General features: G+C 43.7%; 1 protein-coding gene across 14 annotated transcripts in view; it reads left to right on the top strand.

Annotated features, from left to right (window-relative positions):
- nfixa (nuclear factor I/Xa) overlaps nucleotides 1–19,779 on the top strand; it is a 113,077-nt gene that overhangs the window by 34,252 nt on the left and 59,046 nt on the right. For 12 of the 14 annotated variants that reach the window (XM_074665375.1, XM_074665373.1, XM_074665369.1 and 9 more), the window contains one exon: nucleotides 2,267–2,798. In XM_074665375.1, coding sequence (XP_074521476.1) covers nucleotides 2,267–2,798 — 532 coding nt within the window. Of the gene's footprint in view, nucleotides 1–758; nucleotides 1,521–2,098; nucleotides 2,799–19,779 lie in introns of those variants that run through there. The other 2 variants (XM_074665368.1, XM_074665362.1) reach the window with 2 other exon arrangements.

Here is a 19,779-nt window from a genome sequence, read left to right as displayed (position 1 = left end):
CTAAAGTGGACCAACAACAAAAAAAGGTGGCAAAGAAGGGGCCGGTTTGGATGTTAGAGTGCATTTTAAAACAGGAGAGCATGTTTTTGGATGGTATTTTTCATTGGGGGGGGGGTAAAAGGCATTTTCTTCCCCCCTCCTCTCTTTGTTTGTGTGGTAAATCCAGGAGCAGCTGCTGGTCTCAGGGTCTAGTGGGATTTTGGGCCTGTGTTTTCTCATGCCATCCCATGCCAAGGTGGTGTAACGCGAGCACAGAGAGACAGGGAGAGGGAGAGGGTTGTTTCTGGAGGGGGATGGTGTGTGTTTGGGGGGGGCAGTTGGAGAGTGAGCTGGTTTGTTGGGACGGCTGTGATCGTGCTGGTGACGAAGGCAACGTGGGGTGGGGGGGTGGTGTAGGAAGGGGTTTTAGAAGGAGGGTGCTGTCTGGATTGGGTGCATGTAAAATTAATATCCTCTGGACTTTGCCTTTGCACTAGATTGGAACTTGTCTATTTGGCTAATGACGTGCCTTCTGCCTGCACCACACACAGCCCCCGTCTCCCCTCCCTCCCTCCCTCTTTCTCTCCGACTCTCTCTCCACTACCAGCCACCAACCATCCACCCCCCACATCTCTGCTTCTCCCTCTGCCATCTCTCTCTTCCCTCCCTTTCAGCGCTGGGAGCGTGCGTATTGGCTGGGCTGTTTGAGAGTCGGTGCCAAATAGGTGGGCCCTCTGCATGTTGGCACAGACTCAGTCAATGGTTAGAGAAGGAAAGTGGAGAGGAAGAGAGAAAGAGAGACAGAGTTGGAGAGAAAGAGGGGGAAAAAAGAAGCTGCACTCGGGTTTGCCAGCGGTCGTGCACACTCTTCCAACATTGATTCGGTCCTCTTGTTTTGTTTTTTTTTTTCTTCTTCTCCTCCGTCCGCACCCCCCTTGTCCAGCTCTCTCTCCCTCTCCGTGAGTCTTATGCAGAACCTAGAGAACTGAACCAATAGCACGCGCTTCTCTGCCAGGCATTTTTTGTTGTTGTTTTTCACCGAGATATTTTTTCTATTTTTGCAAAAAAAAAAAAAAGGGGAGAGAGAAGCTTGTCTAACTTCTTCACAATTTTGTCCTTTTTGCTGCACTATCTGTTTTTTTCTGGGCATGTCCTGTTCTTTTTTTTTAGCCTTTAGATAGAGAGATTGCTGAACTTCTCTACACTCTCCTTCTGTTGTGCTCTTGAACAGCACCTCTCCTGCAGCTCCTGCTACAGTACCTCCTGTGTTCCTGTGCTGGTATTACACTGCGCCCCCTTGGCCTGTCTCCTCTTTCTCAGCTCTTCCCCCCTGCTGCTTTTATTGGACACTTTCTCAGATTCTTTTTTTGCTTCCTTTTTTTTTTTTTTTTTTAACTCTCACAGTCTTTTGTTTTTCTAATAACGCAGCATTACTTCAGAGCTTTTTTTTTTGACTCAACAATTCACTTATTATCCCGGTGGCACATTTTTTAAGTTTCTTTGCAATCGGCGCGGTGAATTTATGATGAGAGAGCAAAATGGTAACTACCGTGTTATTTGTGTTTTATGATCGTATGTTTTGTGATGTCTTTGGATGTTTAATTTTGAGCGATTGATATTTTCTGTTTTAAAATTTGGAATTATTTCATTATTGTGTAAATAAATTGTCTTTCATTTTGTCATTTTTGTTTTAAGTTTTTTTTTATTTTATAATATTTAATCAATTTTTCACCATTTAATTTTAATTTCTGTGATTGTCAAATGTAAGTCTGGTGGTTTCTTATTTCATAATGAGCTGAAATTCACATTGATTGACGCCGGGATGTAGATATTGAATTTATTATTGCTCAGACGAGCCCGATGAGTAGATTTTCATCTCTTAGCTCCCAGTCTGTCTGCGTGGTGTCACTGAGTGTTTTGTAAAATGTGTCCTTCGATGAGACGTATGTGCTCGTGTTAGGTGTTGGGTAGAGAGTGTGTAGCATCTCCCCTCTCTCTCTCTCCCACTCTCTGTCTTCCTCTCTCTCTCTCCCCCTCTCTCTCTCCCACTTTCTCTCTCTCTTTCAGTGCCTCTCGCTCATTCTCTCCTCCGCTCACACAGAGCAGGCGCTGCCCCTCCATGCTGCGTGCCGGTGCTAACTGCCTCTCTTCTCTCTTCCCTTCCTCACCCCCACTCCCTCTGTCCCCATCCTTTTCTCCCCCATTCTCCCCCTCTCTCTCCACCTCCTGCTTCCCCCCCTCCTCCCTCTCCTCCTCCACCCTCCCTCCTTCCTCCTCCCTCATCCAGGATGAATTCCACCCCTTCATCGAGGCCCTGCTGCCCCATGTCCGCGCCTTCGCCTACACCTGGTTCAACCTGCAGGCCCGCAAGCGCAAATACTTCAAGAAGCACGAGAAGCGCATGTCCAAGGAGGAAGAGCGCGCAGTAAAGGATGAACTGCTGGGGGAGAAGCCAGAGATCAAGCAGAAGTGGGCCTCTCGCCTGCTGGCCAAGCTCCGCAAGGACATCCGGCCTGAGTTCCGTGAGGACTTTGTGCTCACCATCACAGGGAAAAAGCCCCCCTGCTGCGTGCTGTCCAACCCGGACCAGAAGGGCAAGATCCGTCGCATCGACTGCCTGCGCCAGGCTGACAAGGTGTGGCGGCTGGACCTGGTGATGGTCATCCTGTTCAAGGGCAGCCCCCTGGAGAGCACAGACGGGGAGCGGCTGGTCAAGTCCCCACAGTGCACCAACCCTGGCCTGTGCGTTCAGCCACACCACATCGGAGTGTCCGTCAAAGAGCTGGACCTCTACCTGGCCTACTTCGTCCACTCGCCAGGTATGTGGCCGGTTTCATTTCAGACACTAATTGAAAGGGATGCCAACACATAAACACACATGCCTGTGTACATGTGCATATCCATGTAGACACATTTCACATGTCACACACGATTTACACACAGAAAGCCACGCAACATTTAAACCCTTCATTGTGTCACCACTATTAGATGATGAGGAACTGATGGAAATTTATTCAATTAATCCTGGAAACATAAAAAATATGATGTAAATTAATTAGAAAACTAAAATTGTAATTATTCAAGATGTAAACAATATTGTTAAAAAAAACTCATTCGCACAATTAAATAATTTGATATTATTTTGCTGAATTAAAACCACAAATTAAGTACTTAAAAAAATCCCTTCTTGTGATTGTTTTTTTTAGCTTTCAGCAAATAGTTTTTCTTTTTTGTCTTTTTCCATTTTTTCCTCTGTTTCTTAGTGTTTGTTTACATGACAACATAGTATCAACAGTAATAAAAAGAATATGTGAGTGTGTGTCAAGGGCATGCAGCCAGAGTGGTTTGGCAAGTAAGCGTTCATTTTTCTGAGCGAGACATTTGCGGCTTCATATGAGCATGTATTTTGTGTTTTTTTTTTTATAGGAAAGAATTTGCATGACTGTGTGCGTGTGAGTGTTTTGTACGAGAAGAACACCACTGTGAAAAATGTGTGTTTTTGTGTAATGAGTGAGTGATTGTAAGATTGTACTCAGTCTGTTTAAGTGTATGTGCCACGATAAGGCCATTGTAGCCAGGAATTGTCATTTGGCCATTGCCCAGAGTGTGTGTTTTGTGTGTGTGTGTTTGTGTGTGAGTGCAAGAGGGAGAGGGAGAGCAGAGCCGCGAGTCTCCTGCTCTCAGGCCGCAGGCTGCTGCTGCCGCCTTCACCGTCTGCCTGAACGCTAGCACCACGTCAGACCTGGCTGCCAAACACACACTCGCACAGAAAATGCCAGTGCTCACAGACAGCCAGTACTATTGCAGCCACCTTCACACCCATATACACACATACAAACACAGCTAAATAAAGATACACACTTTGGAGGAAAAAAAAAAAGAAGAAGAGAAAAACAACTCTGTCATCTTTGTAGCGCACTTTCACACGTAGAGCCAAACACGGTTTTAGTCACGATTGCGTACACACACCCACACAGCACACACTCTCGGCCAAGGACTATCAGAGATACAGTTAGATACAGCCAAACATTGTTGTATCTCAGCCACCATCGTGGATACACACGCTCACACTCGGCCAAACATCGCTGTAGCCTCCAGTGCGCGTACTCTACACACACAGCCAAAACGCTGGCTGTGTTGTAGTTTTTTCCCCCCACATTACAAAAAACACTGTCAAAGCAGCCCCACACACACACACACACACATGAAACACATTTCACAGCCAAATCCTCTGAATACACACCAGTTCACCATTTTCTGGCTACGTATACATACAAACACACACTCATGACCTAATATTATCTCAGCTGGAATTTTTGGGGAATTTCAAACAGTGACTCAACCAGTTTTACGCACACATGCACACACACACACACACACACACACACAACCAGACAGGCATATGTATTTATATATATGTGAGTGTGCTGCCTTTCACTGCCCAAACACACACACAGCGCCTTGAAGAAACTCTTATGGTCAGCGCTGACATGAATGTAGCCAAATGATATCACAGCCACTCTTTCTCTTTTCCTTTTTTTCCCTCACACACACACTCACACACACACACACACAGAAAATCTCGGTCCAGGCCAAACACCTCACGCGGCCCGAGCCAAACCCTGGCAGTAGCTCCAGCTTCCCTCTGTTGGTCTGTCTCTGGCGTGAAAAACCAGTCCTGTCGCTAACAGAGGGAAAAAAACAACGTTCATCGTAAAATGCTATTTGCTCAAATTTAATTCGTTTTCTTTCAATTTTTAAAAATAGAGCCACACATTGTCGACTGAGTCAGCTGGTTGTGTTTCAGGGATTTTGTTTACACACCTGCCGTACCTATTTTTGAATGCTGGTGGCTACTTTTACCTCTTATAATGTTTGTTTAAAACCAAGCTGAGGATGTGTCACAAGGAAAATATGCTGAATGTGTAAATTAAGCAAAACGTTGGTGATAGAAGAAACAAAGAGTTTCATATTTTGGGGGACTTTAAAGAATAATACAAGTCTACATTTTTGACAACCTAATAAGAAGGCACAGTTGATTGTGTACCAAATTTACTTGGTGATCATTATTAGCTCAGGGAGGATAAGTTGGTTGCACTGAAAAGACAATATTGTATAATTCAATTTGTTCATACACAGTAAAGCGTCGTACTCACCGACTGTAATTGACTCCGTTTTCATATGCTGCAGAAATCGATGGTCGTCCAGATTTTAGTTCATCAATTTGCACTCATGGCTTCATTACTTTGCTTTACAGCAGTACAGTAAAACACATGGCTGCTTAGAGGGGCTGCCCAGCACGCTGCCCATTCATAATGTGGACTTACTGCATGTTCTTTTTATCTTATCTGGCTCGTACAGTGTGCCTCAGTACTTTTATCTGCTTCCAAAGCGTCCGTGCACAGTTAAAGTCCTGTGTGGACGGACATTTTGACAGAGAGAAAGGGACAGAGGGAGACACAAAGGGCAAAGCACTGCACCACAGCTTCAGCACATTTGCGTGTAAGTTGTAAATTCATATGTATGGGCAAACAGGCACAAAGGCTGGCATATACCTGTCCCTTCTAGCTGCTACTGTGTTGTGTGGCTGTGTTTTTTGCCTGAGTATTGCAGTGAATGACAAGATGTGCTCATTGTTTGTTTTTGTTTGGTTTGCGTTTTGTCAGTCTTTAGCATCGCAGTCTTTCTCGCTCCTCTTTGATCCCGTGCACACTTTTGTTTTGTCTCCTTAAACATCGCCCTCATTGTTGCTCTCACAGAGGTAAAGCCTGTGCTGATCTCTTTTGTTTATATTGTAGGAGACACAGGGAGAGAGGCAGGGAGAGAGAGCACGTTGGAAAGGAAAAGAGGCTGCGATAGTGATTGTTCTGTTTGGCAGCTCCCAAGCCCCATTGGTGTGGGAAGAAGAGAAAGACGTCTTGTGTTTTGTTTATGACAGAGTGGCAAAAGCTGCCACGGGGAATCTCTGGGCTTGCCGTCAGGCTTTCTCAGGCTGTTCTGCAGCCAGCCAGCCTTTCAGATCCTCACTATTACGGAGCACAACACGCTGCTGCCGTAAAAGAACAAACCATGCTGCCACAATACACAACCTTCTCCCCTGATTTTCAGGCACCTCAGATAAAAAGCATCAAATCAGGCAGATTAATGTGTCTTTAAACGCTGTAACTGAGCAGGGAGGGAACAGAGGAGACTCAGAGAGTGGCCTGAAGCGGAGCACTGAGTTGTGCGATATTTTTATTTTGAGTCTTAATAGAGGTGATGGCCCTTGGTAATGCCAAAGGTCTGCTCCACATATTAGCAGGATTCCTTTGATAAGCCATGAACAGAGGGCTTTTTGCTCGGTTTAATTCGCACCATAAGTTTGATTTAATTCCCATTCTCAGGTGGGTCCACATGTATATCATCTGCAGAGCGAGCGTTTAATCATTTAGCTGCTTCACTCAGGGTCTGTGGACTCTTTGATTTACAACCTTTGTGCTGTCTTAGCTCAAACTCAGCACATTTCTGATTTATTCAAGGTTGGAAAAATAGAAAATAAAAAAAAAAAGAGTTAGCTCAGCGCACTTAGTCATATTTTGGACCCCATGCTTACTGCTCTCTTTTCTTTTCCCCTTTTTTTAAACTCTGCTTTCTTTTGTAAGCTATAAGTGTGATCATGAAAAGATGTTTCAAATGTGTTTCCAATCAAAAGTGCAGTACAGGAAATTTGCAGTCACTCCGAGGGAGGTGTGAAATGTGCTCGCCGTGCCATTTCTGCCATGACCGCTCCACACTCTGCGCTCCATGGTGCCAGATCCCGCCTCCCTCTCACTACAGCCTTGGACGGGGCTACGCACAAGCTCAGAGAAACCCTAGCACTGTGGCCAGTCCCCCGACAAGCTCACAGACCACAGGAAGGATTCACAAATGAAAACCGTACTACTCACCATCTCTGGGGAAAACCCTCAGAGCGCTCTGGATTCATGGAAGAGAGAAACATAAATGAAGTAGAAAAGTAAAAAGAGAGGCTGTGTAGCCGTCATGGGTGATATGGTGTATAGTGAGTCAAAAGTTGACAGGGTACTTTGGTAGATTCAACAGGTTCCCACAGCTTGATGCTTCACTGTTTCTCTTTTTCCTGAGAAAATAATCTGTTGTTAATTACTTCCTGGATCTCTTCAGCTGCTCTCATGACATCACAGAGGTTGAGTGGACTGCTGTTGTGTACAAGTGTTATTGTTTGTGTGTGCGTGTGTGTGTGTGTGTGCGCACAGCTTAGAAAGGCCCTCAGCAGTGAAGTTTTGATTAAATAAATCTCGACACTGAGGGAGCTGGTCAGGTCTGAGGCTTTTGTTTTGTGTGTGGTGGGAACATGGCCCACGCCGGCTAAAAACAGCTCTCTGCATGCAGAGCGGATTTGGCATTAGTTCGTTTTTCACCAACAGCTCTCGTTCAGCTGGGACCGCATCTTCTCCTGCACGTCTGTGTCTGTCTATGTGGCGTCAGGGGCACGTTGAGGTGGCTGCAAATCAAATCTGAAGGGTTAAGATAGAGGGAGAGCCCCGTCATTTGAGAGGCAGAGTGAGAGGGAGTCTTCTCACACTATTCTTGGCTTCAGAAAAAAGTCTGTGTATTTGGATAGCTAATGATATCAGGCAAGCCAAAGCCCTGTTGTGTGCTCATTTGCTTCAAAACATGCACACACACACGCACTTACACACACACACACACACAGTCACATTGACGCAAGGCTAACATTTGGGTGTCACACACATACACAGATTGGTCCAAAACCGCAGGGTCCGCGTTTATCTCATGAGACCATGATGACACAGGCTGACTTGAGGGAAAATAAAAAAACATGAGAAAGGCGAGTCAAAGACAATGTTTTTGTGTTTCGTCTCCCATTAAATTGACCAGCGAAAACTGGCATGCTACGTGACACGCTGTCTCTGTCCCAGAAACAGCCCTGCTTTTTCGCTTTTTACATAACCATCATAAGCCTCGGTTTCTTTGGCTGTCTCTGACTCGGGGGAGAGACAGAACAACCCCTGAACATTTCTCCTCTTTCCGCATCTGTTTCCTTTTGTGAGAAGAGTTATGGCATCGGGATGTGTCGGGTAAACAGATTATTCCAGTGAAATCAGGAGGCCATCATCAAGTTTATTCACTCAAATGAGAAAGTTATGTCCATTTATAAGTTTTATTCTTTATCTTTATCTTCCATTGTCAGATTTCTTCTGCTTCTTCTTAAAAAGGAGCCTTGAATTTTCAAAACCAGACCTTTTAAAGCGTTTTTTTTTTTTTTTTTTCATGAAAGAAGAAGGAAAGGAATCCCATCCAAGTGTTAAAATAAGAATGTTTTCCTCATTAGTAATGGTGCAAACCATTTTTCCTTTGTGGTTTTCTACTTCAGTGCAGCATTTATCATTTCAATTACAGCTACCTTGTTTTTATAACCATTTATAAAGAAAATGGTGATATTAATCAGTCATCTTGTATGTAATTCCACAATGTATTTTCATCATTTTCAGGATCCAGCTGTTGAATTCATGTTGGAAATATATAAAAATGAGAAGAAAAAAAAATTAAAATTAAAAAATAATAATTTCAAATTATTAAATTTGGGCACTTTTTATTTTATTTTATTTAAAGGGAAAAAAAGTTTTTTTTCACACATAGTTAAACCCAGTCTAATACCTACTGTTAAGATTTAATTACACATTAAAACACATAAACGATTGTCAAATAAAAATGGGTGTAGGCTAAGCTGAGCACGCAGCAATAAAAACTGCATTCTCTACTTGAGCTGAGTAGGCTTTTTTCATTTTTTTTATTTGGAAAAAAAAACCTAGAGAGAGCAAGAAAGGGTGGAGAGGAGAGGGAAGAAAGAAGGAGAAGAAAAGAAAGCAGTTATTGAGAAAAAAGAGAGTCAGAAGCAGCGAGGGGGTGGTATTGTCTGTATTAATACTGTGTCTTCCCAGTGCCGGGTCTCTTTTCAGGCTTTTGTAGCTGCGCCAACCATGAAATGTGTCTGTCCCCAAAAACCATATACCCACTCAGGAGGGTTTCCCGACCTCAGAGAGACAGAGGAGGAGGAGGAGGAGGAGGAAAAGAAGCAGGAGAAAGAGCGCAACGGCCAATGCCCACTATCAGGCAGGCCAGCCAGAAAGGAGGGAGAGCCAGGGAACATGGCTTATTCAGCGGGCTGCACTCACAGCACGGCCCTGGCATCAGCTACTTCGTCTGGCTAACAACGCCATTCAGCACTAAACAACCACATTCATACTAGAAGGAGAGTCACAATACTTTGTTTTAATCCCAAAGCACCCTTACTCTTTTTTCTTATGACCGCTTTTTTGTGGAAGTTTTTTCAGCCTAATAGAAATGACTCTGTCGCTTTTTTTTTGTCTAATTACGAGTTAGCGAGACGAAACACAGATCAATACTCATTTAGTAAAAAGAAATTTCATTTTATTTGCACGTGTAGGTTGTGGAAAGCAGAAATTACTATGTGGGCGACTTTAGCGCTGATGTTCAGAAAGTGAGAGGAGTTGAGAGGAGTTGTGTCGGCGGCCGTTTTTGGCACGATGCTATCTCTCTGTATAGAAGACGCCAAATTTTCATACACAGTCCCTGCCAACCTCCTCCCTCTGATCCTGGCTTTCTTCTCTTTTCTTTCTTTCTCTCGCTTGTTCCCCTTTTCTTTTATTCCTCTTCAGGGTTCAAATGAATGCCCTCCCCTAGCCTCATTAGCACCCCGGACTCCTGTTTGCAGTCACAGAAAAATGTATAATAACTTGTAAGCACAAACATTTTAGCGCTCAAAAGGACCATTATCCTTGTTTCTTCAGGACAGCAGGCTTCATGAGGCTGAGCCTTGACTCTGAGGTTTTTTTTTATTTTGGGATTTAGTGGAATTTTGTGAAAAAAATATTTAACACCACCTGTTTTGTTGATAAATCTTCATAAAGACTGGAAACCTTGAATTGATACATTGTTTTAAAAATTCACTTTTGATCTCTGGCGGTTTTTGCATTTTTAGGACGTAGATGATCATTTCTCTTTGATAGGAAAAGCAGTTTTATAATGGCGGGAAGGCTTAATTGGTTCACCTATTTGCATAATTCACTTTGTAACATTTTTGGAATTTTTAATCTGACCACAAATTTAGTTTAGCCACTTTATTTATTTCATCGTGATCGTTAAATCACACCATATTGATCAGATTTGAAAAACGAGTGTGTGCTTCCACGGCAGACCACTTGGGAAACAACCTTCGTACGGGCGTCGCTTGGTTTTGTTACACCGTGAGAAGGAGAGCAGTTTGGAGAAGACAGAAAGTGGGGTTGGGGTGGGGGGGTGAATGAGCGAGCTCGCTGAGAAGCACAACAGAATGCAGAGAATCAAATTTGGCATGCGTCTGTGTAAGCGAGTAAGCTTCAAATCAGTTTGGACACAGATCTAGGACACTAGACGGAGAGAAGAAAGCGGGATGAAACGGGATAGGGAACAACATGGGATTGAGAGGGGGGATAGTGTGTATATGTGTGCGTTTAGGCGATGGGGGGGTGCAGTTAAGTAGAGGATGAGATAGAGGGGGTTTGTGGGTGAGGCTGAGAGGGTGAGGACGGTAGGGGGGGTGTTTGGTAGAGTGTCCCTCAATGACGACTTGAAAAACAGGCCGGTAAATAAATGGAGTGGCGGTAAACAAGGCTCGGCGCTTCATCAAAAGACTCCATTCATCTGTGAACAGGAGAGTCTCTCTTTTCTCTGAGGAGAAAGAAAAAGGAACCCACTGACGCTGACGAGAGGACGCCGCTTGTTTAGATAACAGGATGAGTTTGGAGTGGAATGAGCTTGGTGTGTGTGCGCCTGTTCATGTTTGTGTGAATTTTAAGGGGGTGCAGAGCAGGTGGGAGTTGGACATAGTCTTAACGAGTGGGAAAGGTGGGGGTAGAGATAGTGTGTTTTTGTTTGTTCTTTATCACCAGCATGGATTCAGGGAAGGATTGCGTTTTGGGGGTTAGAAACGTGGGGTAGGCCGATGACAGTGTGTGTTTGTGTGTCTAGTACAAAGCGGTGTAGGGGGTGGTGTGCTTTTGGCAAGGCTTACGCGCATACGCACAGGCGTGCGTGTGTGAGAGTGCATATGTGCATATGTCTCTGTCTGCTCATTATACATGGTTATTTTTTCCAGACCGAGTGCTATGCTCTATTTTGCATGATTTACAGTCCTGTGAGCCAAGCAGCAGCAGGTCCTCTTATTTTATGAGAAGGAGGGAGATTGGAACAGAGTCTTGGGATCTCAGGGACATGATGGCGAACCGGCTTCAGCAAGGTGCCTCACGTCACTCTCTGCTTCAGCTCTTCTTAAGTCAGCGTGAGCTCGGAAAAACTGCTTAAAAGTACTTTTGCGCATTTCTATTGAATAAACTTTTCAATTAAGAAGCGATGATTTGGTGAATAAAGAGATCAGGGTGAAGTCATCTCAACCACTTAGTGATTTTCCTCTTTGTTGGGAGTGTAGAGGCCAACACAGAGCGGTGTCTTTTGAAGCTTAATGCAGCTTCTGCTCTGCTCTGCCAACTTTAATGTGAATGTGTGAGCAAATTCTTTTTCATCGACTTTAATCGTTTAAAAACACGTCTTAGAGTCTGAGTACAGAAGTGGTTGTGTTGAGGGATATAAAATGTGGTGTATGTCACTTTAACTCCACTGATCTGATGTACTTGTTTATTTTAACTTCAGAGTAATGAGAGGCCTTAACGCTCGTCTTGTCGTTCACATTGCCAAGAGACTCTTTTAAAAGCCTTTGTGTGCTTTATCAGCAGCATCCAGCTCATATACCCTCTCAGTTTCTCTGTCGTTAGTCCTAAATAGGTAATCAATGATGTTGTTCAAAGCATGTCCGTCAAGATATCTTTATCTGAACAGGTCTTTTTATTAGAACCACAGAGTTGATATCCAAGGTTGCCATAGCACTCAGGAACCCCCCTTTTCCATCTCTGTAGCCCCTGCCTTGCCACCCCACAGTCCCCCTCCCTAGCCCACCGCCTGTTCTCCTCACGTTTATTGGACCCAAATTTGGCTGGCACCATGGCAACCAAGACTCCCTGGGAACCTTGCCTGGGTAGAATCCAAGGTGCCTCCAGGGTGGCACTGGCTCGCGCTGTCTGCGTCAATGGGCTGTCGCCGCGGCAGGTTGCTTCGACAAGGCTAGCCCGGCCTGCCACAGCCATGCTGGGAGTGCTAGCTCGCTAACCTGTGTTGACTGACTAGCAGCTATTATGACCGGCTATATCTGGTGGCTTTAGCCTCTAATTCCACTGCTGCAGGCCTTGGTGACTGTAGCATGGGGGAACAGGGGAAGCTTTTCACCAGTACGCATATTGATGTGGCATGGCTGGGTGCCCAGTGCTGCCTCCCACATGAGAGAACACATGAGAGAGAGACGGAGAATAGGAGACAGCATAGAGATGTATTTTCCATGTATAATATATGAGCGTATAGGATTTTTGAACAATTCCTTTTTCCTGCGGTGTGTAAATATTCAGCTGTACACATTCGGCTCTGCACATCTTGCCAAAACATGCATGACATTCAAATGCATGATGTTAATATGTATCTCAATGTGCATCTGTTGATGCAATATGGTTTCATTGCTAATGCTAAAACAACCACGATGTGAATGAGAGATAAAATTCATTCACACGGGGTCATTGAATTATTCTCCTCTCCGCTGAATACTCTTTTCTCCACAAAGTGTTTACTTCTCTAAGTGCAAGGCTTCCTGTGTGAAAGTAGATGTATGGTCATTTTCTTAACCCTGTAAACAAAGTGTAAACAAAATAAGCAGGTGACACATCGAGTGCTCATGCTTAATGTGATGATTCTGTATGTGTGATCCAGATTGTATGCTAAAGAGAAGGGACATTTTCTGTGTTTGTGTTTTCTTTTTTGCACTTGCTGCAAATAACAGAAATTCTGCAACACTTTGGGTTCATTATTCCAGTGTATAGACTGTTCTTTCTGCACACACACACTGGTACACAAAGCTGAGACCTGGAAAGTCTGCTGGTGGGTAGAACACACAAAGCGTGGTCCATTCTTCTCTTGTCGTCTACCCAGTGCAACTTTCTTAGATTGAATTGTACATTTAAAAATTACATTAGATAAAATTGAGTTTCTTTAACACTCGCAGGATTTAAAGAGCTAACTGCAGCGCTGCTTTTCCAACCAAATGTGAATCTGTCTTGCTGCTACACATTCCAGATCTTCACCGCTCAAAGGGTGGGTAGGGTAACATCTTGACTCTGCAGGGAAAGAATGGATATCTCATCATACTGCTTTCTTAAACTATGAGTCAGTTTCTATAATTGGTCATGGACCAATCACTGCTACATTAAGTCTGTACATGATGAAAGTTGCAGCGTACAGTTTGCTTGATTAACAAAAAAAGTTTGCTGAGAGGCTTTGAGGACACTTAAGCAGCAACTTGATTAACTTGTCTTCCTTGATGGATCAGTCTCATCTGTTTTAGCAGCTCTTTTTCCTTTTATTTGTTTATATTTTTCTTTTTTTTGAAGACAAAGTCAGTAAGTGAGTACAGCCTGTGGCAAGGAGACAGTGGATTTGTCATGCTAGGTGTGTAAGGAGATATGGTGTGTGATCCATGACGGTGCTGGCGGCAGTGTGCATGCACACCACTGCCAGCTAGTGTAAAGAGGCCAGAGGTAGAAAGTTGAAAAGGAGGAGAAAAGTTTGAGAGTACATGAGCAGAGGTTGGAGTTTTATTAAGTTTCTCCAGCCTTGTTTGTGTCTCTTCTCTCCCTCTCTTCTCTCTGTTCTTCCTGACCTAAAAATTGGGGGTTAGATTGAGGATAGTGACGGACTAATGAGCCCCCTTTCCTGCAATTACCCTCCTTTCCTCTATTCTCCCTCTGTCTCTCTGTGTCTCCCTCTCCCTCTCAAATTCTCTGATTTGCTTTGTCGGTTCATTTTATTCACTTTCTCTCCCGGTCTACTTTCCGTGTTTCCTCTCTCCTTCTCTTTCTCCTTCTCTTGCTGTCACTTTCTCACAGCAAAGTGGTAAATCAAGGTGGCACTTCATCTTTAAAAGCAACATGATGGTCAATTAAAGTAATCTGGTCCTCATTTGTGGTAGATTGCTATCTGCAATCTTGGATGGAAACTCTTCTCGTTAATAGAGAAAAAATGCGGAGCTGCGTTCTTTTTTTCTTTGTTCCCTCCTTAGTTTCATTTGTTTGGGGTTTTGCTTTTTGCAGTCTCACCACTTGGGTTTAAAATAGTTTCCTTTTTTCTTCTCCCATAAATTCTGCTCAAACTTTAAATCACTGTTGCTAAGAGTCGAGAGTATTTTTATGATCTGTAATGAGGTTTAGAAAGTGTGTGTTACTTCAAACAGAACATGCATGATTCTCAGTTATTGGCAGTGCAGTCCTGTGTATACGTAGGGCTCTTCTTTCTTTCCACTCACTAAACCACAGGAGGACTTTGTATATGTGTATTAGCCTGTTTAACTGGAGGTGTGCTTGAAAAAGAACATGATTTCTTTTCCTTTCATTGGGCTTGGCTGCTGTTTGTGTTTGGTTTGGTTGCTAGCCTGCTGTGTCTTCCTCCCTGCTCGGTACTAGCCATGAAATAGAGCAGAATTGTCAAGGGTTTGGTTGCCCTTTAAACTTTTTATTTCTTTGGCAGGACGCTTTTCGTACAGATGGAGCACACCAGCTTCTGGGGGACGACAGAAGCTTTAAAATCTACAGTTATCTCTGCGTGTGAAGTTAATTAAAGCATATTTTTTGTTGTTTACACTTTTTAAGATTATTGTCTTCCCATGCGTTTAGAATCACATTAACCCTATAGAGTCTAGTGTAGAGCCTGCACTACGATTTGCATATGAAATTTTAAATGATGATAGATTGGAAACCAGATGGGGTTAATCTGTCATTCTTTTCGCATATAAAATCTGGGGAGCTGCACTTTCATATTGTGTTTACATCATGTCCTAGAGCAGGGGTGGCCAACCAGTCAGAGACCAATAGCCACAAAAATGACCGTGGTACTACAGACAGCCATGTCACACACGGAGTGTTACAAAAACACTTACTCCCACAACAAAAAAAAAGACATAAAATGAAAATCAATTTATTTCCAATTTTCAAAGTGAGTTTTTTTGTGTTTTCAAGTGTATTTAAATTCGTACTACAGAAGAGAAACTGAAACTTAAGTATCAATCCCAACTGATCCCAACGTTGGCATCCATACATATATATAGTTTAGACTGATCGGCACACCACTACTTATCACTATAAATATATTTTTTATGAATGGACCGAAGAGCCACACACCAAAAGGCAAAGAGCCACACACGGCTTGTGAGCCACAGGTTGGCCACCCCTGTCCTAGAGCGCTGTTTCCTTCCACTATACGATCTAGTATAAAGTGTAAACAGCTAAAAAATGACAATTCAAAGCATGGTTGTTCTACGGTGCCTGACAACCTGCAGCAGCCTTTTTGTTGTTAATGCAGTTGTTTCGCTATTTTGCAGCACGTTTGTCTTCTTTGCAGCAGTTGTGTTTGCTTTTGAATGTTCAACTTTTTTGATGCACATTAATCATTATGCACACCATTGCAGTACATTTGGCCCTTGTGGGCCACCGTATCGTTCACATCCCTTTCTACCTTGAGCACATGTCATTATGCTTTTTATTTTTACATTTTTATGGGCCATGATCAGCCATGATCAATCTGTATTCAGAAAAATACGTGTGATTTTTTTTTTTTTTTTAATGATTTATTGAACTTTTTAGTACTTTATTTTGTTTATCTGAACTTAAGTCTATACATATTATTGGTTTGGGGTATAACATTGATACACAGCATGAATAAATGTGCAGTATGGTATGGTAGGTCATAAAGGGTTAAAGTGTGAGATCTACATTAATTTTAGTCACCTAATTTCACTCTAAGGCCCTTAACTTTCTGCTGCATTGGCTTCATGTTTTGTAATAACAGTCGGGTGTTTAACAGAGTCATGTTACAGTAACTCTGAACAAGTCATCCAATCCTTTTCAACTCCAGAGGTGCTGCAGTGTAACTAACTCTGACCTCTGACCCCACTGATCACTGCCACTAGAGTCAGGAATTTTTATAGCGGATAAAAGAGGTTTCCTGTTACGGCCCGTCCAAAGCAGAGCGCCTCACTCTATGGATGGTTAACTCCTTACACAGGTGCTAATGGGATGCTACCTCCTAGCCTAGCGCCAACTGCTTCTCATCCCCTTTTTGTCGTGTCGTGCCAAGTAAAAGTCACTCTTGTTGCTAGTGCAGGATGCTAACAGGTCACATTCTAGACTGATCCCTATTAAAACACCAGGTCAGGATCAGCATTAAAACTACCACAGCTCCTCTGTGTGGACCTGGTGTTATTTTAGGGTCAGCCCACTGACAGCGTGAGAAAGAGAGAAAGAGCGTGGGATGAGGAGGAAGATGAATGAGTTGCTGAGTTCTGACTGTATGTGACACATGTGTGGCTGTTGTTGATTAAAAGTTGTTGTTGTAATTGCGGGGCTTAAAATGCCAGGTGGCGGATGTGTCCCGCTAATCCCCTATCTAATTTCGAGGTCCAGGGGTGAAGCTCTTAATCCAAAACACACACATACGCTCACTCATAGTCTTGCCACCACACATACACGTACTCACCCACACACATGCATGTTATGATCTGTGTTCAAACTCTGATTTCACTACTCATGTCTGCAAAATCTTTAACCAGTATATTCAACTTATTGATAAGTATATCATGCTTGGGCCACAGACACAAAACATCAAGTTTTCTTTACATCTTCAGCATCTGTTTAAAGCCATGTTTATGTAGGAAAGCTTGCATACCCACACTGCTTTTTCACCAACCAAAACAAGGCTTCCATGACTTTATGTAAATCTGTATTTCCCTCTTTCCCTTTGTCTTCCTCTCTTGTGTTTATTTTTATGACTCCAGTGGTTTATATTGTTGTTGCTGCACACTCCGGGCATATAAAGGTGCACTTGAGATAGAGGAAAGTGTCCCAGTGACAGAGAGATAAGAGGTTTGACTGGCTGCTCCACCCTTTACCTCAGTTGAACTCTGCGCCGCTCTACAGTATGTGGGTCAAGCACACACTGCACACAGTCGATAGCTACATTAAAACATGGGAAGGTCTCCATGTGGGGGAGTGCTTCTGTCTTTTTCTGGCTTCAGTATCTTTCTTTAGCAGCACAATGTTTCACTGTTTCATTCAGCCTTTATGTGACTTTGGCTCACTTTACCTCAGTAAAAGCTTTCCTGTTTTATCCAGAGAGTTTACACAGTATCTGAAGTCTTTCAGTGTCTGAGAAATCCACCTTTAAAAGAAGAGAACATACAGCAAATGCTCCTCAAAGGCTTCTTGTCAACAGCATTTTTTTTAATCTGACTTTCTGCTGCACATTTCAGTTGCACTGGTTCCCTTCTTTCTCAGTGTGACAGGTGTGGCGGCCATGTGTTTTAAGTATGTGTAGCAGTTTACAGCCAAATCTAAGAGGAGAGGAAGGAGGGAGGAAAGCAGGGAGGGAGAGAGGAACCGCCTTGCCCCAGGCGCAGGGTCATCTCAGGTGAAATGTCTCCCTGGGCATGTGGGCATGGCCTCAAAGGGAAGCGGGAGGAGTCAGAGGAGGAGTCTATTGACACAAGAGGGAAGAGAGAAATTTTGTTATGAAAGAGATCAGATTACCAGTCAATAACTGATATTCGTTTTAAATATTTGCAGGATTTAACTTGTTACTAGTTTTACAGTTTAAGGATCTCTGTTGCTTATTTTGAAGCTTTAAGAATATAAAAAAGAAGGAAAGAGTTGAGGAGACATGGGAAATGACTCCCTCTGAAGTCATTCTGTCAGAGTTCAGACTAAAGGGGGAAATATGCATGAGAGCGACCAGGACACTCTGGAAGTGTTGTGACACTTCGAAGCTGAAGCACTGAGAAAGGTGCCGAGTCAAGGGACGTCTGTCAGAGAAGGAGGGAGCGTTGAGCAGAAACTTTTAGAGGGAAGGAGGAAGGGAAAATAAACTAATGGTCAGAAGGAGGGGGGTGACAGATGATTTCCCAAGTTTGAATATGAAAAGTAGGCGGGAGAAAGGGATCGAGAGGAAGAGGGGGAAAGAGGGAAACAGCGAGAAGTGGGGAGGTGGCAAGTGAGAAAGAAAGTGAGGCTGCAGAGAAAGAGAAGGAGAGGCAGAGAGAGCCTCTGCAGGGCGGGTTTCCTGAGGTCACAGTACTGAATATCACAGAGGAATGTGGAATGCTGAATCGCTGCCAAGGCAAACACACCGGCCGGGCCACCGCCGCCCCCAATGGCTGTCAAGGGCTGCTTTATATACACATAACGACACACAAACACACGGTCATATATGTGCATGAGCAGATATACAGTACAGTCACACAGAAAGCCCAGTGCACACTGAGATTAGATAAACTGCGCAGTACACAGCCGTACATGCAATTGAAGAAACATCCACGCTGTCAGCACCTGCACAAGATGTAATTTTTTGGTAACTCGAGCCGGCTGCGGAGAACTTTGGTGATTAGAGACCGAGTTTAGTGCACTTCTATACCGCCATGATTACTCGTCTGGGATATTCCTGCTCTCAAACGAGCGTCAGGCAGATATGTTTTCATTAGTTTGTGTCTGTGTGTGTGTATGTGTGTGTGTGTGTGTGTGTGTGTGAGTAAAAGGAACATTATAATGGACCGTGACAGCATAGCTGAAATTTAGAGAGCTGTGAGTTATTACAGCTGTGACACACACACACACTTGCACAGCGTATATGCACATAAATAGACAAGTGTGCGTACAGTTACACACACACACACACACACACACACACACACACACACACACACACACACACATGCTGAATGACTCATTTACTGCAGGTTGGACAAACATGTTAAAACACACTCACACATACACTGATCCAGTGACTCATGCGCCATGCACACACATGCTAAACCCATTCGTTTGATGTTTTGTCAAAGACTGAGCTTATATTCGCCGTCGGCTAAAAATAAATGCGGCGAAGATGTAGGAAGATCACCTTTGAAGAATTTATTTCATGTGTGAAGGATGAAAAGAGAGACAAAGTGATCGTCTCATGGCCAAGAAAGAAACTTGCATTTGTCCTCCACATTTTGACAAAGTCGAATGGGAATCATTGGAAACATTTGCAATTGATCGGAAGAAGAAGTGACTGCAGTTTAGTCAGCAGGATCCAGAGAGGTTTAAAGTGTGTGAGTGTGTGTGCTGGCTCTCAGGTCGCTATAAAAGTGCAGGAGATAAATTGCTACGTCTCTTTTATCTTTGCCTGTTTTTTTATAGCTGTTTTAAATTTAGAGGCTGCAGAATGCATCCCAGTTTTTTTTCTTTGCTTGTGTTTTTGTGTGTGTACAAGTGGGTGTATGTTCAACTGTCTCTTTTCTCCCCCTCCTTGTCCTCCTCCTCCTCCCCTTCCCTCCCTCCCTGCGTCTCGGAGCATGCCAGGGTCAGAGGTCAAAACAACTGAGCCACTCTTTCTTTGAAGTGGTTTGTCACACAAATGCTTGCACACACATAGGCTCCTACACACATGCACGCACACACACAGCAAGGTCAAGTTAAGGCAAACAGCGCTCGCACTTAAGGCCTTGTGCCTCCGTTTGCTCTCTCTCAAGGTGCTGACAGCCAAGGAGGGGAAACAAGGCCGGGGTTTTGCTGTGCGAGTGTCTCTGCTTTGATGTGCTCT

Source organism: Halichoeres trimaculatus, unplaced genomic scaffold, assembly GCF_033239565.1.
Source record: "Halichoeres trimaculatus isolate MK-OKI-2021-1 unplaced genomic scaffold, fHalTri1.1 fHalTri1_scaffold_2, whole genome shotgun sequence".
Taxonomy (NCBI): domain Eukaryota; kingdom Metazoa; phylum Chordata; class Actinopteri; order Labriformes; family Labridae; genus Halichoeres; species Halichoeres trimaculatus.
This window is presented reverse-complemented; position numbering and strand designations above follow the sequence as displayed.